The 27,983-nt window shown below is 39.9% G+C and overlaps 1 protein-coding gene across 1 annotated transcript; it reads left to right on the top strand.

The window, feature by feature from the left end:
• Positions 1-1,971: 1,971 nt before the first annotated feature.
• On the top strand, positions 1,972-24,931 carry AKIRIN2 (akirin 2). Its single transcript, XM_075554789.1, has 5 exons — positions 1,972-2,759; positions 20,148-20,291; positions 23,094-23,243; positions 23,924-23,995; positions 24,239-24,931. Exons 1-5 carry the CDS (start codon positions 2,525-2,527, stop codon positions 24,247-24,249), a joined length of 612 nt encoding a protein of 203 aa, XP_075410904.1. The 5' UTR covers positions 1,972-2,524; the 3' UTR covers positions 24,250-24,931.
• Positions 24,932-27,983: the final 3,052 nt, after the last annotated feature.

The raw sequence follows: 27,983 nt of genomic DNA on the forward strand, positions 1-27,983 counted from the left end.
GTTGGTTCCATCTCCTAGTGAGCCTGTGTACAATAGAAGAAAGCACTGCCTGGTTCAGCCTCAAAATCACGGCTAAGTCTGAGCCCCTTGTTGCAGCCCTGCATCTAGGTTTCCTCTTTGTTGCTGATCCTCTACCAAGCATGTCCTTCTCCAGACCTGCTGCCTCCGGAGAACCTGTTCAAAGCACACAGGGCCAAGTATTTCCATCTTTGCTTTGAAAGAGCATTCTGACTCTACTTCTTCCAAGATAAGCTCATGGGGTCACCCTGAGTTGGATTGACTAAGTGGCCACGGGGGTTGGGTTTTTTGATTTAGATCATTTTATTCTATTTAAATTTTACCACCCACACAGGGTAGATGTCCATGTCCAATGGAGATAGTACAATTTCTCCTATCATTGGTATTTTTTTAGCCAATGCAAAACAATTTGGTTCTGGACCTTGTTCAAATCCTATTCATTACAGAAGCAAAACTGGCTTTGCAGAATTCAATAAGTGGATATAAGCAGCAACCTGGGAAGGGAAAAGCATCCATCAAGGAGCCAGAAGTATAATCCTATCTCCATCCTGAGGAGGTTCCATAATCTTCTCATTATTTCCGTGCCCCTCAATGTGACAGGTTTTCTTTTGAAACTCTTATTATTGAAATCATTTTTTCTTGGACTATGAGGCAGGCTTATTTTTCTATTTCTCAGTTGTTAAATTACTGAGAAAATGGTGTCCGAACAACTATGTCCTCAATTTTTAGGTCGCTATATTTCTTAACCTGCTTTCCTCTCTTTTCTTTTTTCCCCTTCTATCCCTCAGACTCATACATTCTAGGAATGTTTAACAACAAACAAAACCAAAAGTCCACTGCAGTCAAGTCATGGTAACTCCCTAGGAGCGTAGGCTGTAAACCTTCCTCCCACAGAGCCACTGGTGGATTAGAACCACCAGCCCAGTGAGCAGTTGATCCCCCAGGGCTCTTCCCCAAAGTATGCTGTTCCTGTTAGGTGCCATGGCGTTTGTTCCCGTGAAGAAACACTACCCAATCCTGCAGCTGCCTCACAATAGTTGCTGTGTTTGAGTCCATTGTTGCAGCCACTCTCTCAATCCAGCTCACTAAGTGTTTGTTTGTTTGTTTGCTTTTTGCGGACCCTCTACTTTTAGCAAAGAAGCCCTGGTGGCGTAGTGAGTTATGAGTTTAGCTGCGGGAGGAGATTTTCTACTCAGTAGCGTTACCGTCTCAGAAACTCAGGAGGGCAGCTCCATTCTGTCATATAGGGTCAAAATGAGTCAGAATCAATGAGAGATGGCAAGTTCGTCTACTTTGGCAAGCACCATGTCCTTTCCCAGGGATTGTTTCCTCCGGATAACATGCCCTGTGTAGTCTCATCTGTTTGCTTCTGGCTGTACTTCAAACTGACTTGTTCCTTCTGGTAGGCAGAGTACGGGATAGTCAAGATTCGTCTCCAGTCTTCCTTATTAATTGCCCAGCTTCCATGTGCATATGAGGTGATTAAAAATCTCATGGCTTGGGACAGTTGAACCTTATTCCTTAAGGCCACATATTTTCCTTTTAATACTCAAGTCTTTAGCAGATTTATCATTTGATTTCCTGACTGCTGCTTCGTTGTTCTGTGGGTCCAAGTTATTTTTTCACTTATGATGATGATGTTGCTTATTGGTCCAGTGGGGGGATTTTTTTTTTTTCCTTTTATACTGAGGTGTGGAACAAATCGATCGAAGGCTATAGTCTTTGATCTTCAAGGTGTGTAAGGGGATTTAAATTCCAACCCGGAACCCGGAATCCCGCGCCCTGCATACTGGGAGTTGTAGTTCCTCTGGTAGGCTCTCGCCGCGCCTCAGGCCTGTATCTCCCAACAGGGACAACCTACAACTCCCATAATGCCCTCTCGGGGTCCGCCCCCACGCGCACGCGCCCTGAGGCCGCAGGATTTGAATCGGCGGCGTTGTTATTGACGCCATATTGGGGCCGGCGGCGGGTGGAAGAGTCGGACCGTGGAGGGGGAAGCGGTTGGACGTGTTTGTGGGAGCTCCTGCCGCCGCCTCACCTCGTAATCCCTCCGCCTCGGCCGCCGCTCGCCAGCTACAGATTCCAGCCGGGCACTTTGGAAGCCGCGTTCCAGTCTCGCCCTTTCCGGGGGCTGCTGGTCGACTTTCGAAGGGAGCCGGTCTCCTCGCAGGGGCGCCTCGGGCGCGGCGCAAAGCTCGCACGGACGGCGGGGGCGGCCGGAGCCTCTCCCGAGGGAGCCGCGCCGGAGGAGGCGGAAGATCCCCCCCGCCCCCCGACGCTGCTGGCGTGAGCTGCCGCCACCGCCCCTCTCGCTCTCGCCCCGGCCGGCCCGGGCCACTGCCCTGCCGCGGAGGCGGCGGCGGCGGCGGCGGCTCTGCTTAACCGGCGCTCGGCGACCCATCGCGCTCTCTGAGCCCGTCGTTGAGGCGTTCCCGGAGCGCCCCTTTCCCCGCCGGTCACCCTACCCCGACCCCACCCGAGCGCGGCGCCCCCGCTGCCCCCGGCCATGGCGTGCGGAGCCACTCTGAAAAGGACTCTGGATTTCGACCCGCTGCTGAGCCCGGCGTCCCCGAAGCGGAGGCGATGTGCGCCATTGTCGGCGCCCACCTCAGCCACCGCCTCCCCGTCGGCGGCGGCCGCGGCCACCGCCGCCTCCTTCTCGGCCGCCGCCGCCTCGCCGCAGAAGTACCACCGAATGGAGCCGTCCCCCTTCGGCGACGTCTCTTCCCGCCTCACCACAGGTGGGTCCCGGCCGCCGGGGTGGGCGAGGGGGGCTGCTCCCGGGGCGCGCGCTGCGGCGGCCGCTGGAGCGGGGTCCGGACGGATCCGCGCGGTCGGGCAGCGCAGCCCCGCTTGCTCCTGCAGCTCCGGAGACAATAGACACGGCCTGCCGTCGGGTGCGGGCGGCGGGTGGGGAGGGGCCGGACCCCTCCAGCCTTGGGAGAGTGGGGGGGGGGCAGAGAAAAGGAAGAGGAAGGTCCTTTTCTTGAGGCGGAATGCTTGGAATCGAGTGTTTCCGTAGTCGGGAGAGTCCCAGCGCCAAGGATCCGAAGGGCGATGTGGTTCGTAGATTGAGGCGAGAGGAAGGTCGCCTTTCGCTTGAGTCTTGACGTCTGTGTGTGTTTGGGGTTTTTCGGGTCCGAATCGATGGGTTGCAGCCATTCTCTGGGGCCGGGTGGTTTGAGGCGCGGCGGGCGCCCCTCCTCCCGCTCTGACTTGGCTGATTGTCGAGTGGAGGGGTTGGGGGGGGGGGATGTCACCGGGGCGAGATCTAGGCCTGTCATTAATCACCCGCAAGAACGCCACTTAGGCTGAGTCGAGACCTGTTTCCCGAGCAGGGTCAACAACAAAGACGAAAAAACGCTCTTCCGAGTCCACGCAGTAATCCGACCACAGGATACGTTGAGCCCTGCAGAAAGCCGGGAACTTTTCATGAAAAGCAAATTGTATTGGAAATAGGGCCTGAGCACTGGCTTTTTGTTGAAAATAGGTTCTTTCTGCCCAGGAAATGTTGGGAGAAAACCGCCTAGGCGGTGAGAGGAATAAATGGACCCCCAGATTCCAGGGGACTCCAGTCTCTACTTTGGCTTTCCATCTTGAAACGTTTCCTGAAAGTGACTGCATGGGGGAATGCCTTCTGGCCGATTTGTACCACATGTGCCTGCCCAGTTTTTCCTGCACTTTGAAAGCCCGTGTGCCCTTGGCACGGCCCTAGGATAGATAGGCTTTGGGGGACTTGAAGTGTAAATCCTGTTCCCTTTGTGCGTCGCAGGCAAAGGTTTCATGTGTGAGCCTTTGGTGATACTGAAAGCCCGTGGACAAAGCCTTTTCATAGCTAGATTTAAATGTCGCCTTATCCGTGTGTTTAAAAACATCTGGGCAGTATTTGTCTGGGTTGCTTAACATTACTTTTAGAGTTTGGCTCTTGTGTGAAAAAGGTGTCACTTAAAATTGAAAAGGTTTTATGGGCTCAATACAGCACTTGGTAAGGTAACTTCAATTAGCAATTTGAGTTATTTTTTCAATTAAGATCAGGTTTATTTAATTCCATTTTCTAAATCCATGAGGGAGGGGCCTTCAAATACCTGGCTTCCATTTTTGCTATTAAATATTTCATGTAACTCGAGTGCTAGAAAGCTCTGAATGAAATTCACAAGTACTTTTATTTAATGACTGTCACACGTATAAGACTGTTTGCTAATTTGTTAGACTTCCTTAAAAACTTACAACGGGAAATAAGCAATGCTAAGAAAGAGCTGGTGTTTAACATTACTTCTAGGGTTTATCTTTTTAGTGAAATGGTGTCATTGAAAACTGAAATACTTTTATGGAATTTAACTTAATGAGGCCATTTTAAAAATAGCTGTAGCTAGCCAGCAATGCCTTTCCTTCTGGGGTAGGAATTTATACGATGCTGGGTTTGTGAGTTAAAGTATAATTCAGTAGTAAAATAATTTTGAGCATATGGCAAGCCAGCCAGGAGCAGCGGTACCATTTCCCCTATTTTAAAAGGAACTTCTTCCGAAGAAATGGTAACACTCTGAAAACTGGTAATTCATTGCTATATGTGTACCATTGGTTAGCACACTTGGTACCGAATTATCTCACTTTTCAATTGTTTAAGTGGATTGTGACAGAAGATTGGTGTTAATGGAATTATGCTTTCAAAATATGGGTATCTTTTTGAAGGTGCATTTTGATAATCTACTTTGATATTTAAAATCATGGAGTTTTATTGGGTCTACTAAAAGTTACTGAGCTTTTAAATGTAAATGATTTTATATCAAATTTGAATATTAAAAGGCTGACTTGTTCAGTTAAATTGTTTTCCCCCTTTCTCTTAACTATTATTTTGAATGACATCCTAAATGTAATTTGGCTGATGCTCCCATGGCTAGTGTTGGGGGAGCTCCTCTGGCTTTGTTATGTCATAATGGGAGTTGCATTGTGCAGGTATTACAGCGCTTCCAGTTTGTGTGTCACCAAGCTTGGCAAAAACTTTCCCATCTCCCTAATGTATAGATCAATGCCTGTTTTTACAGTGGTGATTCTTAAACTGTACAGGCTGGAGTACTCATATATCCTTATCTGAAATAAGTGGTTAGGATTGCAAATGGTCAGTGGCTCACCAAATTATGAATGACTGCTGGACTGACTCTGTGAGTTCCAGTGTAATTTGAATAAATTACACCTGGAGTACCGAGGTGACTTTGTCCAGAGTATGTTTACAATTTACCTGTGCTCTTTTTTCTTTCGGAAGCTTGCTTGCATAGCTTTTCTGATGTTGAATTGGTGTTGGGCTCTACTAGTAGTTTCATGAATTTTTGTTCAGATGATTCTTTCCTAAGGACTTTGGGCATCTTGTAAACCCCTGGCTATTAAGTTATCCTAAGAAGGTGTTCAGTTTTCTTAAATTGTGAGACTTGGAGCCATTATTATTCTAATTAGTACTGTGACCCTTTGTAAGCAAGGCAAATATGCATGGTTGTATCTTCCCAAATTGTTCCAAAACCTGTTCGACTTTGGGGAGGGGAATACTTGAGGTACTATTTCACGAATGCGGACTAGGGCCTAGGCAAACTGGCCGTTTTTGTAGAGCCTTTTGCTAGTGATATTATTTACATTTTTAAATGACTGGAAAAGCACAGAAAAACTTATTTGTTGACACTGGATTCAAATGTCAGCACGCACAAATAAGGTTTTATTAGGATACAGCCATGCTCATAGGCCACAGCTGATTTCATGCAGTTATAATGGAATCGAGTCCTTGGAACAGGGACTGTATTGCTCCTAAGTGCAAATATTGACTGTCTGAGCCTTTGCAAAAAAAGGTGTGCTGATCTTGGTCAAGGCTTATAATAGCCCTGCATGTGAGTGGAGGTTTGGTGGGGGGAGAGAGTCATTGGTTAGGGTGGAGGAAATGAGTATCTGTAGCTGCATTCTTACTAATCCTGTTGAGTGGGAAACATCTTAAAAGCGTTTCTCTTTCTTGGCTAGTTTTTGAAAAATCTCAAAATATTACTATTAGCCAAAAGATTGATATGACATTCCCAAGGACAAAAATTATTTCAATAAAACCAAAATATTATGCAATGTTAGACTGTCAAATCAAGCATGCTGTTTCCATAATTATGTAGTATATGCTGAAGAACCTCCTTCTGGGAATGTGAAACTGCTTCTGAGTTTGCTAAGTACATTTATACATACTGTTTATGTTTGTTTGGTCACCTAAAGATTAGAGGTTCTAGGCTATCCAGTAGGATGGATACTTGGAAGAAAGGCCTGGTGATCTACTCCTAGGGACAAAACAGCTATTGAAAACCCTATGGAGACAGTTTGACAGTGACTCACAAGGGGTGACACCTGGGTTACCCTTGCTCTAATAGAGTGCTTTAAGACTTGAGTTGGATGAAGAGTTGAAATTCCTTTGTAAGAACTCATTGTAGTTTCTGGAAGCTTGCCATTAAAATTGGACACTGCAGCTTGTGAATGGGAAGGGTTTACAGGAACATAGATTGTTCATTAGACATTGATGCATGCCTGCAAATGGAAACACCAGCTGACTTAAATGAAGTATAAATGGTTCTAAGCAAACAAATGAGATGTCTGTTGGAGGAGGGAAAAAAATCTCACTTCAGATGTCATTTGTTTTGAGCCAGAAGTGTTTTAATATTTTGTGGTTATTTAGACAGCTGTTAAGTTGATTTTAGCTTCTCGATGTATTTGGCAAATAGACTGTTTTTAATGGTCTCTGTACTTTAGATTTTAAACCTGATATGTTATTTAGGACTATTTATGTAGCTAGTTATTTCATAATTACATAACTTATGCATTTTAAAACCCCTATAAGTTTCTGGCCATCAAAAGCAGAATGCAGCTGTGTTCATTATTGAATTGTTTTATTTTGAAGGTTGAAAAATAAAAACTTGAAACACAGGAACACACAGGGTAAACTTGGCTAGATCTTTAGCTAAGGATACTACTAGCTAGCTCCTATGGTTGTTGGAATATAAAAATAATAAATTTTGTCAATTCCTGAGTGGCTTTATTAGAGAAAAGGATATATTGTGTATTACACAGGTGTTTCCTAAGTGTTTTAGATAGACCCAGGTAGGCGTAATGATAGAAATGGCTTTCATTTTGTTGGGCGCTCCTGCACCTCTTATCACAATCCTTACATCCATCCATTGTGTCAAGTACATTTGTTGCCATCATCAGAAATTACTTTTTTTGGGGGGGGGGGTTGAGAATTTTATTGATTAAACCTAGTTTTCAGTTATTCTTTCCTATTTGTAAGGGCATTTCATTTATGCCAAGAAGAAGGTAAACTGGGCTCATTTGGATCTCCTTAAACCTGATTTTTTTATTTCTGAAGGATTTGAAGGATTCAAGTTAGACTAAGTTTCTCATGTCATAAGTTTACCTATGTTGAGTTAGGCAAGCCAAGACTTAAAGATAAGTAAAAATTTTTAGTGTGTGTCAGTTTGCCAGCTCTGGGTATATTTATTTGGGGCATATTTTCCCAGATTTTGTAATCTTGTTATGGGAGGTTGGGGGGGCGGGGCATTGGTATAGTGGCAGTAGTTTAACTTTCCAGCACTAGAAAAGTACTTTGTAATATGCTTTTAGTTTATTTTGGGTTGTAACTTCCTTTTTAAAATCTAAATAATTTTTTTAAGTCACAAATGTCATAATCATCCTGAAATATGGTGTTTTAGAACATTTTGGTATTTTATTAAAATTGTAATCTTTCCACTAATACAGTTTTTGGGTCTGACTTCATAATTTGTGTCTATTAATACACTCAACTTTCCTTCACTAAAACATACCTATGAAGTACCTTTTTAAATCTTTATGAGGCCCATTTAGAGTTTCAGGTACTCTGCCAGTTTGGTGCTTGAGAAGGTCAGAGGACAAGGAAAAAAACAATTTCTCCACAAAGACTTAAGGCACAATTTTACTGATAATTAGCTTTTAATCTCTGTGCTTGATTAGCACACCTATTTTATTTTAATTCTCTGGATATTCTACTACAGTAACATTACTGTCACTTACTACAACCTAAGTAAAGTTTTAAAATTGCTTTACTAGTTAGCTTAGTTACTGCACTTGAACGTGTAAAGAGAAAGAGATGAGGCTTGCGTCTTCTTTACTGGCAAAGTTTCTCTTAATTCTATGACAACTTCAGACTTCATACATTTTCATTATTGTTACTGCTCATTATTTTAAAAAACTCCCTTAATAGACTAAATGAACTCGGATGTGCTTGTTTTGCTTTGTTTCTCTTTAAAAAGAATATGAAATTGCTAGCTTTTGAGGAAATGAAAGGCAGTAGAATTTGAAAAGTTGAGGAAAGTCACTTTTTCACTGCTCTTGAACAATGGCTTTACTTCTGATGCTAAAATAGTAACTTCCTGGAAGTAATGTAAGTGGTGTAATTGATTAAAAGTATAAGCTTTAAATTACAAGTTAATCCCCATGTCAAAAACTTTAACCCACTGCCATTTCTGACTCATAGCCACCCTATAGGACAGAGTAGAACTGCTTCTTAGTCTCATCTTTCTCTTTTGGAATGACTTGTAGGTTTGAACCATCAACTTTGTGGTTAACAGCCCTATTCTTAATCACTATGCCACCAGCATGCTTCAACTCATAAAGTTTTAGCTAAATTAACATCAAAAGGTATACTATTCTTTATACTAAGACCAACATTTACGTGACTGACTGATGGCAAATTCAAACCATATTCAGCTCTTCTAGCCTGTACAGATGTGACTTAGACTTAGGAATGGAATTGGAGATTTTAGGCTGCTGTGCCAAAAGAAGGAACCCCCTGTGGCTTGTTCCACTAAGCACAGGTTGTTGATTCCAACTCACCAGCAGCCCCACAGGACAAAGATCAGGCTATCTGTTCCCAGAAAGAATTACAGTCTGTCTTATGGAGTTGCTGTGAGTTGGATGGTAGTGGGATTGTTGGTTAGTGACAGAACGGGAATCTTGGTGGCAATTGGCTGCTAGGCAAACGGTTGAAGATGGAACTCACCAGCCACTCCCCAGGAAAAGTGCAGCCCATCTAGTCTGTTTTCATAAAGATTTTTACAGATGTGGAAACCCTGTGGGGCAGTTCTTGTCTGTCCTATAGGATCAGTGTAAGGAGGGCAATGCTCAACAACTGGGTTTATGACAGAACAGAGAAATCAGATGCTCACTGTAACAACTATCCATGGTCCAAGGTAAAATAATTATATCAGAGGCTGGCAGTGTAATTAGTTATAAAAAAAGTGGAAATGCTAACCTATAACCTACCCACTTAGACTGGTTTCTTTTAAAAGACTAGTAACATTCTGGTTGAACATAGTTGTCTATGCAAAGCCGATTTAGTGTCCTTCGAAGCATATAAACTACTGGGTGTGCTGTGTTGATATCTTATGGCTCTAATGTTATCCTCAGTTATCTTTGTTTCAGGCTTCTAAATACAATTATGTTCCATTATGGTTCCATTTAGTACCTACTTCTTACACCCAAGTGTTAGAGACAGGAACACAGCCTCAGATGGAACGTTTAACACTGCCTAGCATAATCCTATTGCCCTTCTTGACAATAATAGTTTTTGAAGTTTAGGGTTTAAAAACATCATTAATACATCATGTCAGTAATCTTTACTTACTGCAAGCGTGTTTTTAAAAAATACTTCCTTTATTGTGATTTATTTTAACTTTAGCTGTTGGATGGTTTTACTGATTTGTAGTCACCCAATACTAGGGAATGAAGAAGGAAGTAGTGGTTGAGTTTCAACCCTGAAATTAGGGGCCATGTTTGCTATGTTCCAGCCATGTGACCTTTCAGAAGACATTGAAGTGGCAGCTCATTTTCCTCATCTATAAAAATATGCACATGGTGATAGTGGTACCGACCTACTAGAACGGTGCTAAGGATGAAGATCCTTTCTTACTTACCCCAAGTGTTAGAGACAGTCCAAACAAAGCACTTTTAACATAACACTGCCTAGCAAACTCGCGGTCTTCACTTTTCAGTGAATAACTTTGCTTCCTACTTTATAGAAAAAATAAAGCCACTTGCCTTGGAGTTGACTCAGACTCATAGTGTCAGTGTGTCATACTAGAACTATGTTCTGTAGGTTCTCAATCGCTGAGGTTTGGGAAAGACATAGCCAAGCTTTGCTTTCGCTCTACCAATTGGGGAAGTGGGTAGGGTGGACTCCATTCTTTCACTTTGCTGAGTAATATTCCTAAAGCTAAACTTAACACAGTATTTTTTTATATGGGATTTTCTTAGGATATTTCTGTATCCCGAAGGGATCTATCCTCTTTATATTCCCCTTTTTCTTAACTGGATCTTGGCTTTTGGCTTTAAATTTACTCAGACCTCCTATTAGAGATTAAATAAAACGCCCACATACCCCTCCGACTATTATTTAGATTTCTTCATTTCAAAAATCACAGCGTTTTCCTGTAGTCTATTAACTTATGTTTCTTATGTTGAACTTGCTCCCGATGTTATTTTTGTCTCCAAAATAGCATTTGTGAACTCATCCCTGATTTCTGGGGCACTCAGTTCAGTTTCCATCTTGTTTGACCTTCCTTACGGCATTCATACTGACCCCTTCCATGTATAAATTACCTTCTGTGACAGTGGCTCTCCTTTTCTTTAACATCTTTTACTGTCCCCATTTGGCTCTTAGTCTCTTGGTTCTAAGATCAGCACCACTTTTTATTTAACATAGAGCATTTATGCATACCTCGGACTTGTTTCCTTTTCTGACTTTTAGATGACTCCCCAATTTATATGTTTAGTTTAGACTGCTTTTAATTCTAATCAGGGAATTTGAAATTTTATTGTCAGATCTTCCCAGTAGAGCCCTCCCACCTCCCAAATAGCAGGATTTTGGTGAAATCTGTTGTGTTGGCCTTATAATTTATATCGAAAACATAATATACATCTACTCCTCAGTAACAAATGTTAGATTCACAAACAAACCCCCAGATCATTGTGTAGGAGTTCGCGTTGGACAAAAATGATGGATGACTAACATCAAATCACAAAATGAAATATGACTCATTACGTAACTGCCAAACCGGTGTCACTCTCCCCTGGTAGCTCGTTACTTTCAGATATGTCATAATGGAACACGATGGGTGGGTAGTAGCTTTTGTCATGAATGTGAAATACAGATAAGGAGGTACTCACTCCTGTATATACACGTGTACAAGCCAAGTTTCCAGCACATTTTAAATGCAGTTTTTGTGGTAAAATTAGTGCCTTGGCTGATAATCGGGTTCGCTTATACTCGAGTATATATGGTAAATGAATATAGGATAAGTAAAAACTTGGGTTTCCATTCAGCACTCTGCTTTGAGAGATGGTCTTAATTGCTATTTTAAAACAGACATGATAGGAAAACAAATGTGCTTGTTCACCACTCACAGAATGATGAATATGAATTTCATTTTTAAAATCTATTAGAAATGACATAATTGGAAATTAAAATGATGGAAAGAAAGCATAATGGGAAATTGAGATGGTGTAAAGTAGGTACAGGTTGAATACATTTGGATCTTCATCTACTGCCATTGAGTCAATTCTGACTCCTTGAACCCTACATAGCAGATAGCCTCATGTTTCTCCTGCTGGTGGATTTGAGCTGCCAACGCTTATCCAACATTGCCACGAGGGCTCCATTGAACATATTTGGTGGTGGTAGAATACATTAGCTTAGATAGCAGTAAATTCGTTTAGGACAATCTTTATGAAAATGAAGGGCTTAAATATAGTTGACAGATGATTTTGTGATCTGAACAAGCCCAAGGATGTGTTAGAATCAAATATATGTATGTTAATGTTCTGTAATGATTACCTCAAAGTAGGTCTAATCAAGTTAAATTCGTTTTTTAGAATATTTCTGCCTAGGAGTAGAATATTTAACTTGAAATTACAAAAACTATTTAAATCAGTGTGGCAAAATCAATTTAGATCAGCATAGATACATGTATTTGTACTTGGCAATAATTCTCACTGTTGAGTACCTTCTTTCTGCTCCCCTCTGTTCCTTGATATGTTCAATAATTAACCAAACCGGCCCCCCTCATCTAATTATAGTGTTAAGGGGGTTAATATTTTGAGGAACTAGAAAATTAAATGTTCATAGTTCTAGGCCAGTAATATTAATGAGTGATGCAAATGATGTGGGGACTAGTGAGCCCTAACTTTGTTACTGACCAGCAGCAAGCAACAACACCATCACTTGAGAATCTGTTAAATCTTGGATTCTACTCTTAACCTACTGAATCCAGTTCATTTTTAACAAGACTCCCAGGAGGTTTGTGTACACTGTTGGTCCTCCCCGCCCCCCAATCTTTATTAGGTGAGAGTTACATGCTTGCCAGATTATTATATATACTTCTATTGACGTAGAAGCACTAGAGAATGTATGCCTAAAGGATAGTGACCGCTCTTTGGCTTTTTCCACTTAGCTTAGTATTGCCACATAACTTTGGCCTCATCTTCCCCCAACCCCCAGCAGCTAGAAATCTTTATATGTAAAATCACTTGACTTTTAAATATGGTGAAAAATTCACACCTCTTTAAAATAAATGAAAGGAAAGTTGTTCAGGCTTGTGAATCAGGTTTGTTAACCCTGTGGTTTCCTAGTATGCTGTAGCTCAGTTTTTGTGAGCATTTACTGAGTATGTGTTTTGAGGGCCCTAATGGTTCTTCACCATGATTGTATTGCCCTGGGGTCCCCGTGAGTCAGATTTGACTCAATGGCAGTGAGTTTGGTTTGGTTTGGTTTAGAATCCCTCTCAGGCAGGTTGTTTTCCCAATTCTCGCAAACCATTGGTTCTCAGTATTGGAACCAAGTGTTTGGTGCAGCTGGTTTCCAATTCTTGATTTTGGATGGTTCCATTTCCCCTTCCTCTTCTCATGTGCTGCCTCACACTCCTCCCCACCCCCCTTTATTTGTTTGCCATCTTACTTGGTATTTTCAAGTTTGTAAGTTATTTGAGACCGTAAATAGTAAAGAACTAAGCAGAAGTAACAGTAATATGTTTTTAGGTGCCATGAGCCAGTTCCAGCTCATTGCGACCCTGTACACAAGGGAACAAAACACTGCATGGGATACCCTGTGCCATCCTCACAATTGTTATGTTTGAGCCCATTGTAGCGGCCATTTTTTTCCAGGGCTTTCCTCATTTTCACTGCCCTCTACCAAGCGTGATGTCCTGGTCCAAGGATTGCTCTTTCCTAACAACATGTCAATGTACGTATGTCTTGCCATCCTGGCTTCTAAGGAGCATTCTGGCTATACTTCTCCCAAGACAGATTTGTTTGTCCTTTTGGCAGTCTGTGGTGCTTTAAATGTTTTACCCCGGCCCCATAATTCAAATTGATGCTCAAGTTGCAGAGCAATATTATTACTACCACATGCAAGTACAATTTTGCTGAAGATCGTCCAACAACAGTTCCAGTAGTACAGTGATAGGGGGCTGCCATTGAGAGGTTCCAGGTCAGCTTCAGAAGAGGACTTGAAACAAGGGGATATCATTGCTGATGCCACATAGATCTTGGTTAAAACAGAGAACACCAGAATGATGTTTCCTGGTGTTTTAGCGTCTATGCCACAGCATTCAACTGGATAAAAAAATCCAAAACACTATAGGTAGCCTTGAGAAGCCTGGGATTTCCAGAACACTTCATTGTGCGGTTGGGGAACCTGTACATCTATCAAGAGGCAGTTGAACAAGGGAATACTGCCTAGTTTAAAATCAAGAAAAGTGTGTCCAGTTTGTGCATCCTCTGACCATACTGAAGTGTGTATGTTGAGCAATTGGAGAAGCTGGATTGTATGAAGGATTGGATAGAGGTGTATTGACAAGCTTCGATATGCGGATGACAACAATCTTGGTTGCTGAAAAGTGAGAAGACTTGAAACACGTGCAAGGATTGCAGGCTTCAGTATGGATCACAATTTAACATAAGACCATAATCCTCACAACTGGACCAGTAGATGGTAACATGATACATACATGGAGAAAAGATTGAAGTTGTAGAGAATTTCTTCTTGCTTGGATCCATAATCAGTGTTCATGGAAGCAGCAATCAAGAGGTCAAATGATGCATTGCAGGGGGTGAATCTGCACAAGATCTCTTTAACGTGTTAACATGTTGAAAAGCACGGATATTACTTGAGGACTAAAGTGCACCTGACCTAAGTAAGCCAGGGTATTATCTGTTGCCCGGCTTTCAATCCTGACTTTCAACGTATTTTTGGCATAAGCATGTGAAAGTTGACATTGAATAAGGATGGTCAAAGAATCTGTATTTGAGTTATGGTGTTGCCTAGAACAGGGTAACACAAGCCATTACAAATTGGACGAGACATTGGTGGACTCCTTTGTAGTACTGAGATCTTATTTTGTGGGTTACTTGCAAGGTTTTCACAAATTGGGTCATTTCAAGAAAACAATTACTGGCTATTATGGTACCAGTGGAATAATAATAATAAGAGTTTGACCTGTAGTGGTTGTAGTTTTTTTCTTCCTGAAAGAGGATAAATGAATGACACTTATACATTAAATTATCTTTATGAAATAAAAATGTAGGGCCTAAGCCAGATTCCCCTCTCATACTGTAGAAAATACCCAAACATTTCTATAACTGTGCAGCTAAATTATGTGTATTAGGATTAGTGTTAATTTCTGTAGCCGTTAAAAGCTGTTGGAGTATCTTGTATAACTATCCTGTGTTAATATTTGGTCCATAGTTTTCTCTATAGCAGTTATTTTAAAGTGAATTGAGAATGGCATCAATACATTTTGTTTACTCAGATAGCTATTGCCTGGACAGCAAATTGTCCTTAAGATTCTTCAAAGGCGAACATAAGAACTCTTCAGTTTCTGAACAGATGATCCTGGGGAAATGGCCAAATTACAAAGATTGTTTCCATAGCAACTCCCAGTTGTGTTTTAATTTATAAAGCAAGCATTGGAGTGTCAAGTTTGAGTTTAAAGGTCTAGGTTTCTTATTTTATTTGGAACAGTTTCTTAATTTTAGATTTTTAGTTTTTTGTACTTGATTGTGAACAGGTTTACCATTACATTTATTCTACCTAGGGCTGACAAACTTGTCAAGATTTATTTTTTAATTCTCCCATTGGTCTATTTCATTGCACTTTCACTTTACAATTTTTAAAGGTAGAATATGAAATTATTGGACTCATTGGCAAAAAGTGAATCCCTGGTGGTGTAGTGGTTATATGAAACCACTAGCAGCTCCTCAGGAGAAAGACTGGACTTTCCACTTCAAGAGTTTGCATCTTGGAAACCCACGGGGGCAGTTCTACCTATAGGGTTGAACTATGAGTCAGCATCAACCAAATGGCAGTGAGTTTGGATTTTGGCTTATTTGTATATAAGGTGATGCACAAAAAGTTCTTTCTTAAGCATCTAAACTTAAGATTGATATCTAGTAAGTGATGCCTGCAGGGAAAACAAATCCCAAGGTTGTATGGATTTAGAATGGAAGTTTAGTGTTTCATTTTGAAAGCTCTGGGAAATACATTTGTTTGTTTGTTTGTTTTCCCCTATCCTTTGATTTTGTGACTGGTGTAAACACATTGTTGTTTCTAATCCCTTGCTATCTAAATTGAAACTCTATCCTCGAATCAACTATTAGTTTATATCCACTCAACTATTTTATCAAGTCTATTCGTGTTATTCATTGTGTCCAGAGTTTGTTTTTAAAAGAAATTAGTGGCAACTAAGAAGAGTTTTAAAAAATGTATATTAAAGTCGCATAAAATGTATATTAAATGCTGGCTTATATAGATATTTCCTACCTGTTGAGGAGAATTTTACTAGCAGCCTTATTGACATTTACTACATTTGGAGATGGAAAATGCCCGTGAGTCATGGAATTTGCTGATACTTTCACTTAATCTAGTATGGTAAAATGTCTTAAGTTCCATTTTATGTACAAAAGCAATAGAGGTCTCATATTAAAAGGGGGGATTACAGCCATTTGTAATGTAAATTGTTTAGAAATAACCATACATATTTTGTTCTAAATGATTGCTGGAAAATAAGTTTGTATCTTCTAATCCAAATAGAAAGACTAAATGATTAAATTGAGTATGCAAATGACTTATTTGACTTTTTGGCTTCTGTCTTAAATTAACTATAAATTTGTTGGCAACACAATATCACATTTTTCATGTACTGATATAAAATGAAGATTCTACACATACTGGAGCAAAATGTTACTTGCTAGTTTAATGGCTAGATTTTTAAGTAGTTTACTACAAAGTAGACCTAGTACTTTTATCAATATGTGAAGAATTATACTCGGTTATAAAAGAAACTTACTGTATAGACTCCAGTATAAGCCGAGTTCTTCAGCACATTTTTTAATGTAGTCTTTGTGGTAAAATTAGGTGTCTCGGCTGATATTTGGGTTGCCTTATACTCGAGTATATATGGTAAGTCAGCAAAATAATCAAGATGGACCTTAGAAATGTGAGTTGCGGAATTGTCAGTTTAGGGAAATTTCTTCTGTTTTATCCGCTTTTAAAACTTTATACCTTTAAATATGAGTTTGTGGCTTCTTTCCTCGTTGCACTGCTGAGATGTTGGTCGGGTTAAATTGGGCCATTCACTGCATAGCATTGTTGATCACGTTACCAAGAGCATTTGAGGGCACAGGGAGATTTAGATGACAGAGTTGTATCATAGTAGATCTAAAGAGTAGTGTAGGCAATAGCGTTCAAAATTCTTTAGCTTTTTAACTGACAACATCAAGTGTTGGCGAGGATGTGGAGCAGCTGGATCTCTCATACATGCTGGTCAGAATACAAACTGGGACAGCCACTTGGAAAGTTTGGCAGCTTCTTACAAAGGAAAGCTATATTTATCCTAGAGAACTTAAAACATCTACCCAAAGGCTTATGCTTGAATATCCATAACACCTTTAATCATAACTACTCCAATTTGGCAACAAAACGAAATTGGATAAATAAAATGTGGTACATATATAAAATGAAATACTGTATCAGTAAAAAAAATTATGCATCATCAGGCATTTTGCGAAGTGAAATAAGTCAGACACACGCACTATGGTGTATGGTTCTATTTTTCTGAAATTCTAGAAAATGCTAAATTAAATGTATAGTGATAACATTGCAGATACGGTGTGAGTAACTGCAGAGAAACAAGCATCTAAGGTATTTAGTTGTGGTTGGTTGTAAGACTGAAGGAACTTGTTGAAATTCATTGAATTATACATTTAGAGTTCGTGGATTTTTTTTTGCTTTCAGATTACACCGTAAAAGTCTTTACTTTGTGATTTCTCTTCGGTGTCCAAATGTATGGAGGTTTGTAAAACTTAAAGAAAAAAGTTTTTACCATATATTAATCCTGATTCCATAGATCGTTATAAAGACTATCAAACTAACTCATTCCATTTACAAATAATTTTTGATAGACCCTTTGATAGTCCAGGGTTCTTCTATTAAAAATTGTTTTATTAAAAGTCCTCACCTCATTTTGAAACAAAAGGAAAACCAAATAACCTGAAAAGCATTTTTGTATTGACCAAAATATCACAACAGATAGAAAATAGGGTCTTCTGAAATTTCTGGTTAAGAATAAACTTTAAATAGTTTGAATGCTGTGAATGGTACTTTGGTATCAGGATGATAGTATCTTTGAACAGAAAGTGAGAAAAGAGTGAAACTAAACTTTTAGAATATTGGTACAGAAAAGTTGTTTTAAATTTAGTTTTTTAAAAAAAGGATATCTGTACTTGTTCTGATCAGTGTAGTATGTTGCACTAATTTTATAAGACATTTTTGGTGAATCTCAGATACATTTATGTAATTCACTGGTTGGCTATTTTATGTCACATTTGTAACTTGTTTATAAATGAATAAACCACGGATAAGAACGTAAAATGTCCATAATCCATATCAAAGAAATGTTAACATTTTTTGAAAATGTTAAATGCAGATTAAAGCACCCAACAACCACTCAGAAGTTATCCCCTTATGTGATTTTTCTACTTTAGCCACATTCATGTAGATATAAAACCTATTTACACACAAATGCTCTATCTTTACTGTATCTCTCTCTTAATGGCTGGCCTTTTCTTCCCCTGGGGCAATTTTTTTTTCAATCGTTTTATTGGGGGCTCATACAACTCTTTATCACAATCCATACATACATCAATTGTGTAAAGCACATTTGTACATTCATTGCCCTCATCGTTTTCAAAACATTTGCTCTCCACTTAAGCCCCTGGCATCAGCTCCTCATTTTTCCCCACCCTCCCCGTTTCCCCCTCCCTCATTACCCTAGATAATTTATAAATTATTATGTTGTCATATCTTACACTGTCTGACGTCTCCCTTCACCCACCTTTCTGTTGCCTGTCCCCCAGGGAGGAGGTTATATGTAGATCCTTGTAATTGGTTCCCCCTTTACACTCTACCTTCCTGGTATCACCACTCTTAACCACTGGTCCTGAAGGGATCATCTGTCCTGAATTCCCTGTGTTTCCAGTTCCAGTATATCAGTGTACATCCTCTGATCTAGCCAGATTTGTAAGGTAGAATTGGGATCATGATAGTCTGTGTGTGGTGGGGGGGTGGGCAGGGGAGATTCGAACTAGAGGAAAGTTGTATGTTCATCTTGCTACACTGCACCCTGACTAGTTCATCTCCCCTCGACCCTGGCGTAAAGGGATGTCCAATTGCCTGCAGACGGGCTTTGGGTCTCTACTCTGCACTCCCCTTCATTCACAATGATAAGATTTTTGTTCTGATGATGCCCTCTGGCAATTTCTAAGATGTTGTAAATACCAGTTCATTTACAGTTTTCCAAACCTGGGAAGCTATATAAACTGGAAAAGAGACAAATTAAGGCAGTTACTGATATATTAAATTTTGAAAAGGTTATCATTTTATATGAATCTCTAACCTTCAGTTGAGCTTTCATTTCTTAAACATCATTCTAGACTCTAATATTAAACTGCCATCCAGGTGGTGCTGACTAATAGCGACCCTGCAGGATAGATAAGAACTGAACTGCCTCCGTGGTGTCTGAGACTTGATTATTGACAGGAGCAGATAGCTAGCCTCATCTTTCTCCCAAGGAGTTCCAGGTGGCTTCAATTTGCTGTCCTTATGGTTCATAGGCCAATGCTTCAGGCCAGAGCTCTACTATAAAAAATGTTCCCGTAGAAGTAGGAATCTTTTTTAATGGCTATTGCTACTGTAAAGTTTTGTTTGTTTATTGATAATAAATGTGGCATTTAGTTTCACATGGACAGCATACTTGAAGAGCTCATGAGAGTGGTGTGAGGAGATTTGATGGTAAATATTTTGAACTGGAAATCTTTCTAAAATGAGTCATTCATTCTAGCCTTAAGAATATGCTGGGCGCAGTTTTACTTGCCTGTTGTCGTGGGCCAGATAACTGCACTGGCAGTTCAGATTGACGGGCGCTCTGGTAAAAGGCTGGAGCGGTCTGCGTCTAAGGGTTACAGCCGAGGAAACATGAAACCATAGGGCAGCTCTACTGTTCTGTATGGCTGCTATGAGTTCGAATGGGTTCCATTGCAGTCGAGATTAGCTTTTGGTTAGTGACCATGACCAGTTAGGATATTTTTCAGCTCCTGTCTACTGTATCATTTTGCTGTGACCTACTGTCACTTCTTACTGGTGTGTGATTGAATAAACATATCATTCTAATTGTGTTGGAAAAGCCCATTTTGTATTTCTAGTGTACAACTGAGTAAGATTTGAGTTGGGACTGTCAAGAGTCTGTTAAACTAGCCTTTATTTTGAATGATAACCATTGATACATACAAAATTTTTGCTAATGATTGATTGCTTAACAAGAATGATATTGTTGAATAGCTAAATTCCATGCAATGTATCCTGATTCTGATTGGGCTGCTCCATTTATGTGGAAACTGATTCCTTCCAGTTTGTCTGTTTTCTATTATAATTTGAAGAAAATATTTTTGGTAGATTGGTTCTACTAAATAATTATTGTAACTGTAAGCCCAATCCTAAAAAATATCTTATCTTGCCAAATTTTAACCTTTTTTTTTAGAACAAATTCTGTACAACATAAAACAAGAGTATAAACGTATGCAGAAGAGAAGACATTTAGAAACTAGTTTCCAACAAACAGATCCATGTTGTACATCTGATGCACAGCCACATGCCTTTCTCCTCAGTGGACCAGCTTCTCCGGGTAAGTCATACATGGAAGAGACAGACTCCAAATATTTCCCCCTTTAGTGTGTGTGTGGGGGCAGGGAGAGGGTTGCATTAGTTCTGCAGTGGTTTAAGTATTGGGGGCTACCAACCACAGTCATTTCAAACCCACCAGCCAGTCCAACAGAGAACAGGCTGTCTACTCCTGTAAAGATGAGTGGTCTTGGAAACAATGTGGAACAGTTCTAATCTGCCTTACAGGGTCACTATGAGCAAGAATCATGAATATAATGCATAGCTTTGTATAATCTTTCCAAATTGGACTTTCTGTACATGGTATGGTTTGTAGCCTCTAGTGTTTTAAGTCAATAATATACCATGGACTTCTTTGCGAACACAGAGCCAGAAAGGCCACATGTAAGAGATGCTCATTGTGCTCTAATCCCTGTACATATACATACCTGTGTACACTTGTCTGGTTAATATAAATTCCTAAAAACTTGTGATCCTGTTCCTCTTGGTGGGGTGGGTTTGCAAACATTATCTTTCAGGCAGAACATTGAGGAGTGTTCCCCGGAAGTTTGAGATTAACTTGCGTTGACAAAGGACCATCAAAAGTCAGTCAGATGCTCTGCATACGGCGTCGTTTTTCTCCTCCTTGTGTCTGCCGCTGTTGTTGGAGGTGTGCGTTTCCATTAGGAAAACCTAGCAGAACAATGACCAAAGCATTCAAAAGCTTTGAATACAGTCAAGTAAAATTAGATTAGGAAACATAAATTTACTCAAAACTGAAAATAGAACAGTATTCCTGCCAAATTAGGAACCAGAGGTAAAAGTGGGTGAAACATGGCAGGGGGGAGTTGAGGGTAGAAGATTATCTGCAGGAAACCAAGAATCTTGTCCTTAATTAATCAGATTACATCACAGAAGATCAATTAACTGGCAGTCTTAACTAAAGGAGCTGGGAATTTGAAAGTGAGAGCCTTAACTATGGACTAAAGTTGGTGTATTGTATTGAGATAGATAAGAATAAAGTTCTAACAAGTATAGTTAATTGGCCCTAGTCACAGCCAGTTATAATGACAGGAATGGAGAGTGCCAGAGACAGAGCAGGAGGAAAGAATCATTGATAGCAAATAATTGTGTATGGTGTGTATAGAAAAATTGTCCCACCGTTTTAATGTTGACTGTCATCATCTTGAGTTCTAAAAAGATTATTATAGATGTTCCTGTTAGGAAGTAAGGCATGATGACATTGATTGGCATTGAGTTGGTACTGACTGGTAGCAACCCTGTAGGTCAGGGTCACTGTTGAGTTTCACAGACAAAGCCCATTTTCTCCAGCAGAATAGGTGGTTTCAAATGGAGACCTTGCAGTTAGTGACCCAAAGTATAATCACTGCCACTACACCACCAGGGCTCCTTCAGTGTCTTAAGAAGTACTTAAAGAGGGGAATGCATTTGTGAAGAATTTTCTTGTAAGGGGCTAAGTGGCTACTCGATTAATAATCTTTAAGAACTTGTAGCTATAAAATTTGTTTAATACTGTGCATATTTTTGTCAGGATTTTCTATTTTATAAAGTGCACATAGTTAATATAAAAACAAAAACGTCATTAGGAGTAAGAGGTACCAGATTCAGATGAGATATAAAGATGATCAGTGTTCTTTCCTTAACATATCATAGAAATGTGCTTTCTTATAGATTTTGGTTTACTCTCTTAAAATTTAATAATTTTATTACCATAAAACATTGTTTCAGCAACAAGAAATTACTAATCGGTATAAAAATATTTGTCCAGCAGCATTTCTTTGCTAATTAACCAAGGAGGTTTACAGACACTGTAGGGGTTTAGTTGCCTTAGGACTCTTACTGTGCTAACAATGTAAATCTATAACATTATATAATTTTAAACATAATGCTGGAGCTTACTTTATAATAGGCATCCTCTTATTAATTTAATGGGAATTGGTGGAGCCATTATGCTAAAAAGAATTAAAAAACCCAAGAAACAAATACACTCCCTTCAAGTGATGAGTGTCTAGATTGCAGAATATTTTTGAGAGTAACTCTCTCTCCAATGGGGTAATGCTGTACACGTTCTTCAAAACTTTTCTTAAACATGCAGTGTTTTCTCCTTTTTAAAAAAGTAAGATTTTAAAAATCCCTTTAAGGGTTGGGTTGGGGGTGGGGGTGTTGCAGTGATAGCGGGTGGTAGAACAATCCCGCATCTGTGGTGGCCTGCTAGGATATCATGGCTTCTCACAGTTACAACATCTGTTAACCTGGCCAAGTAAAATTAACCCTTTGGCTACGGATGCTTTTTTTCTACTTTTTAAGAGTTGATGGGTCACTAAAACATTATGGTATTTATCAGAAAAAAGATGGGGATTTTGTAATAAGACCTTTCATTGTATTGTTTGTTGTAAGTTTTGAATTCAGAAATTGTAACATTCTCTGCTCACCATTAGACTTATTTTTAACAGACTTGATAGAATCGTTAACCATGTTTAAGACTGGGAATTGCTGTGGTGAGAATTTATAGAAATCCTTTTATATGAATGTGAAAGAAAAATCAAGAAATCTCAGCAGGGGTTCTCAACCTGTGGGTCGTGACCCATCTGGGCATCCAAACGACCCTCTCACAGGGGTCACCCAATGCATAACAGTAGCAAAATTGCAGTCATGAAGTAGCAATGAAAATAATGTTATGGTTGGGGGTCACCACCACATGAGGAAGTGTATGAAAGGGTGGTGGCGTGAGGAAGTTTAAGAACCACTGCGGTAGAGGATCTCTTCTATGACGACTAAAAATCAGGGGCTGTTTGTTTTCCCGTAGGGACTTCATCTGCAACATCTTCGCCATTAAAAAAAGAACAGCCTTTATTCACTCTACGGCAGGTTGGGATGATCTGTGAACGTTTGTTGAAAGAACGTGAAGAGAAAGTTCGAGAAGAGTATGAAGAAATATTGAATACAAAGCTTGCAGGTATGAGTTTTAGTTTCCCAGTAGCCCATTGTAAGAAACATGTTATTTCTCTCATGTACTTAGTGTTGGTTGCTCTTGCTATACATGCTGATAGTAATGTATTTCTTTATACATTTGAAGTATCTAACTGGTGTTACATACATCATTTTTTTCCCCTAGAGTATCAGACTTTAGTTTTATAATCTGGTGTTTGGGATTAATACATTTTAGAGGGTAATTTCAAGTATACTAAATAAAATTTATGTATAGTAACCATATCAGCTTATTTACATTATAAACCACGGATTTTACTGGCTATAGAGATTGTATATTTCATTAAGTGTTCATTGTCCTGCTTCCTCTCATTATGGTAAATTGCCACCTCAGTAGAAAGATTGCTTTTTATTTTCAGTCAGTGCATAGGTTAGGAAGCACCACCCGTAGTCTTTGTGACTTGGGCTATAACTTAGTTGTAGTACTGCCGAGACTATGCAAGTGTCAGATTAAAGTGCCAAGGTAGAATTGTTTCACTATGTATTTTTTTGGATTTGCAGTCGGACCAGAGGTGGGGTAAAGGCCTCAGAAAATTGTAGAAAAATTCCATTATGTTTTATTTTTCCACAAATTTTATGACCTACCCTCTGACAAATTAGGGAAAGGCATTTTAATAAATCACTAATGATAAATGCTTTTGTTTGTAGAACAATATGACGCATTTGTGAAGTTTACGCATGATCAGATAATGCGACGATATGGAGAACAGCCTGCTAGTTGTAAGTATTTAATATCGAAGGTATAAACGGAAAGCATGACAACCATTTAAAGAAAAGACGTATCTTCATGCTGAGAAAAAGATTCCAACAGAATCTTCGTGAAAAATCAGATAGGAATAGGCAGCAAATGGCACGGGCTTCACTTTTGGTTATTTGCATAGGTAGGGCTGTATGGGAAGAGGATTTGCTGTTTAAATTTGACCCGGTCCTTGTACTAATTATCTTTTTTTTCTCCCCATACAGATGTTTCATGAATCACATGTTCTGCAATTGTGGGCTGCCTGGTCCTTGTTGAGTTGTTGCAAAAGGTCCCCATGACGACCTGCAGCAATGCCAATACCCCCCTGTGAATACAGGTGATTTCAAGCTTTCGTCAGTGGCAACCACTCCTAGGCAGCAATTGGTTTTGGAAATTTCGTTGATGTCAGTACCACATGGATGTGGACTTTTGCTACCTGTATTAATACCAGTGGCCTCATTTGCTGTATCATTACAATTTGGCTCCTTACATTAACGATATGTTTGAAAAGGATTAAAGCTGGTATTCTAGAACATGCCTTTCACTGGTTGTGTAAATAAAACTGTAGAATGATACTTCAGACTGAAGTTAGTGTGATTTTTTTTTTTTTAATTATCCACTACAAACAAGCTGTAACCCAGTTAATTTAGAATGTAACAACAGGACAGTGTTAAGCAAATAGCCTACAGTGCTTTCTGTGAAATAGTGGAGGAGGAGGGTATTTCTATATTCCAGGACTTCTTGGGTTTTCAGAAAGGGTTTATATGATTTTGGGGTGGGTGGGGGCCAATTTTTATTTATTCTATCAGTCTTTTTAACAGATGTTTATTGCTGCATCCCTACCCCCCAGTGTATCCTTGTTTTACTGCCCTTGTAGTACTGGAATTATAGTTGAAAGAATAAAAGTTTACTTCTAATGTGCTTGTTTTTTAATACACAGATAGATGGGTGGTACCTTGTGAATAATGGCGGTATAAGTATAGCAGTATGGATGAAGTATAGAAATACGTATGAAGTTGATTTGCTCATAAGGTTTAGAAATCAATTTTAATATGCCAAACCATCCAAGATTTGACAGCTATTGTAAAAAAAATGAATTCTGACTCTCAATTACTTTTAACACTGCTTAACTCAGCACTGCATTATAGAACAATGACAAACCAAACCAAGCTCAATGCCATCGAGTCAATTTTGATGTGTGGGTGTGAGAGACTAACTCTTCATCGGAGTTACAGGAGTGGAAAGCCTCAGCTTGCCTCCTCCAGAGCAGGTTGTTTCAAGCTACCGACCTTCCGTCTAACGGCCCAGCACATAGCCAGTAGCCGCCCGGGCCCTGTTAGTGTATGGCCCATATTAGATGAATCTTGTTTTTTGCTTTCATAGGGGTTTGATAATTATTTTCCATATTAGTGGGGTTTTTTTTCATATTAGTGGTTTTGCGAACTTTAAAAACTAAGTTTTAGTAGCATATTCCCACTAAAAATCAGAAATACAGTTTTAATTGAATTCTCACATCAACTTAAGTTGATAAAGATTTTATGCTCAGCAGCAAGAGACACTAAAAGGATAATCAGTTCTGTTAACCTGAAAGAAACCACAAGAAAGTTTTAGACTCAAATTTAGACTGAATTTTGATTAAAAATACAGTTGCTGCATTCACACACCAAAACTAGCTTTTACTGATCTTAAGTAATGTATGGTTTCAGAAAATTGTGTATATAAGCATATACGTCTGTCTATATAAACGAGTTTATAAGGAAGATCAACAAACTGCATTTGAATTGTGCTGGTGATAAAGTAAGTGTTGGAAGAAGTACGGCCAGAATGAGAATGGTAAGACATGATTGCACCTAACAGACCCAGTAGTTTTCTAGTATTGCGTACTCTTGTACAAGTATAAATCAGGTGATGTCAGTAGAAAGATATTAGCTAACTAGTTGCCATCAAGTTGCTGACTGATGGTGACACGTGTATCAGAACTGAGTGTTCCACAGGATTTTCAGTAACTGATTTTTTTTGCTAGGTCAGGTCTTCTGAGGTACACGTGTGCACTCCAACCTCCAACTCTTTGGTTAGCAACTAAATATGTTAGCCGTTTACACCACTCAGCCAAACAAAAAACACACCAACTGTCAGGAACCCTATAGGAGTGCCAACTGCCTCCGCAGAGTCAATTCGAGACTACAGCTCATAGAAAGCCGAAAGCTTCCTTTCTGCTTGGAGTGGTCAATGGTTTTAAGCTGACTGGTGTGTCATAACCCAACATGTAACACTGGGCCCACCATAGCTCCTCCTCTGTCACAAGGACACCAGGGCTTAACTTTCAAAGTTCCCATAAGTTGCTTCTAATGTGTGAATATCTATAGGATTTGGTATGAACAGTCACGTGTTTCTATCGAGCACAGATACTTAGACTTTAAGCTGTGTCTCAAAGCTGTAGACATGATAGTGGTATTGTTACAGTAAGAATAACCTATTTAATATCCAGCCCAAATGAGATTTTTGTGTCCTCAGGATGTTTGGGACAAGAATGCCTCAAAGATCTTAGTCTTCATGGTCCATTATGTGATACATTTAGTGAATTGCTTGGTCACTCACTGATCTGTGGTACCCATCAGGCTTTTGTCAGTACTCGCTAAACACCAAACCCACTGCCATCAAGTCTATGCTCTCAGTGACCCCATGTAATTCGAGACCTTTAATCTTGATAGGTACCCCAAGAATCCCCACCCCACCCCCTACAAACCTCACTACTATGGAGTCAATTCTGACAGGGACCCCACCCTATAGGACAGGGCAGAATTGCCCCTTGTTTCAGAGCCTCTACAACTCCTAATGTAAGCAGAAAAGCTCATTATTCTGATGCGGCATTGGTGATTTTGAACTATTCACCTTGTGGTTAGCAGTCCAACTTGTAACTACTAAGCCATTCTGGTTCTTTACCAGAATGAATAGCTTACATCTCTTGAGCAGCTACTGCTGTTGGGTTTGAACCACTGGCCTTTCTTGTGACTTAGCAGTCCAAAGCTCACTCTGACAGCGCCACATGGGCTTATTAAAAGTCACGAATCCCACACTGTTGAACAGTCAACATAAGGTTTTTAAATATAGTTGGCTTGCAAGTTACCGCACTTGCCGCCCAGTTTTGTCACCACGGCTTCTCTGTCCATCCTTTGCTCTTAGCTAGTGTACTTAACATTAAAACTCAGGCATGCCCCCAGGTCTTGATCTTCAGCTCCTAGGCTTCCTTGGTTCACAATGGTACCTTAGAGGCAAAAACCAGTTGGTGATACTGCCAAGTGGGTGACACCCAAATGAATGCCTATAAACTTGGGGACAGCTTTAGCTGTCACTACTTTTTATGAAAATAAATCTGCAGTTACACCATTTCCCCTAAGCACGGCCTAAATATACCTTGAATATTATACCTAAAAGGATTCTGAATGGTCTGTCCATTGGGAGCCAAGAACAAGTGTATTAACACCTAGTTTTCCTTAAGGTGTTTGTGTTTACATTTTTCAAAGGATCTTTGTTTCCAGTTGTTTGTACATGTGCTTAAATTCTGCCAAGTAAATGGTATTTTTCAATACCAAAAAACCTACCATACATCCTTGTGTATAAGCCATTTTCCAGCACATATTTAGTGCAGTTTTGGTGGTAAAATTAGGTTCCTCAGCTGACACTCCGGTCGGCTTATACTCAAGTATATACAGTACCTTCTCGAATGCTATTTCCCAACGTTCTTTAGGTGACAGTTTGGTTTTATAAAGTGGTGTGACTCAGACCTGAAGTACTTTATGATTGCAGACATGTCCTAGAGCTTCCTTGGGGAGATGGAATGAATGTTCTGTATTTGGAGAAGGAAGACCTCACCTTGGTTTGCAAAACCAAAGCCACCGCTACCGAGTTGATGCCAAATCAGTGACCTTTGGGTTTCTGAGATTAAACATTATGGAGGCAGACAGCCAT

Source organism: Tenrec ecaudatus, chromosome 7 (assembly GCF_050624435.1).
Source record: "Tenrec ecaudatus isolate mTenEca1 chromosome 7, mTenEca1.hap1, whole genome shotgun sequence".
Classification (NCBI taxonomy): domain Eukaryota; kingdom Metazoa; phylum Chordata; class Mammalia; order Afrosoricida; family Tenrecidae; genus Tenrec; species Tenrec ecaudatus.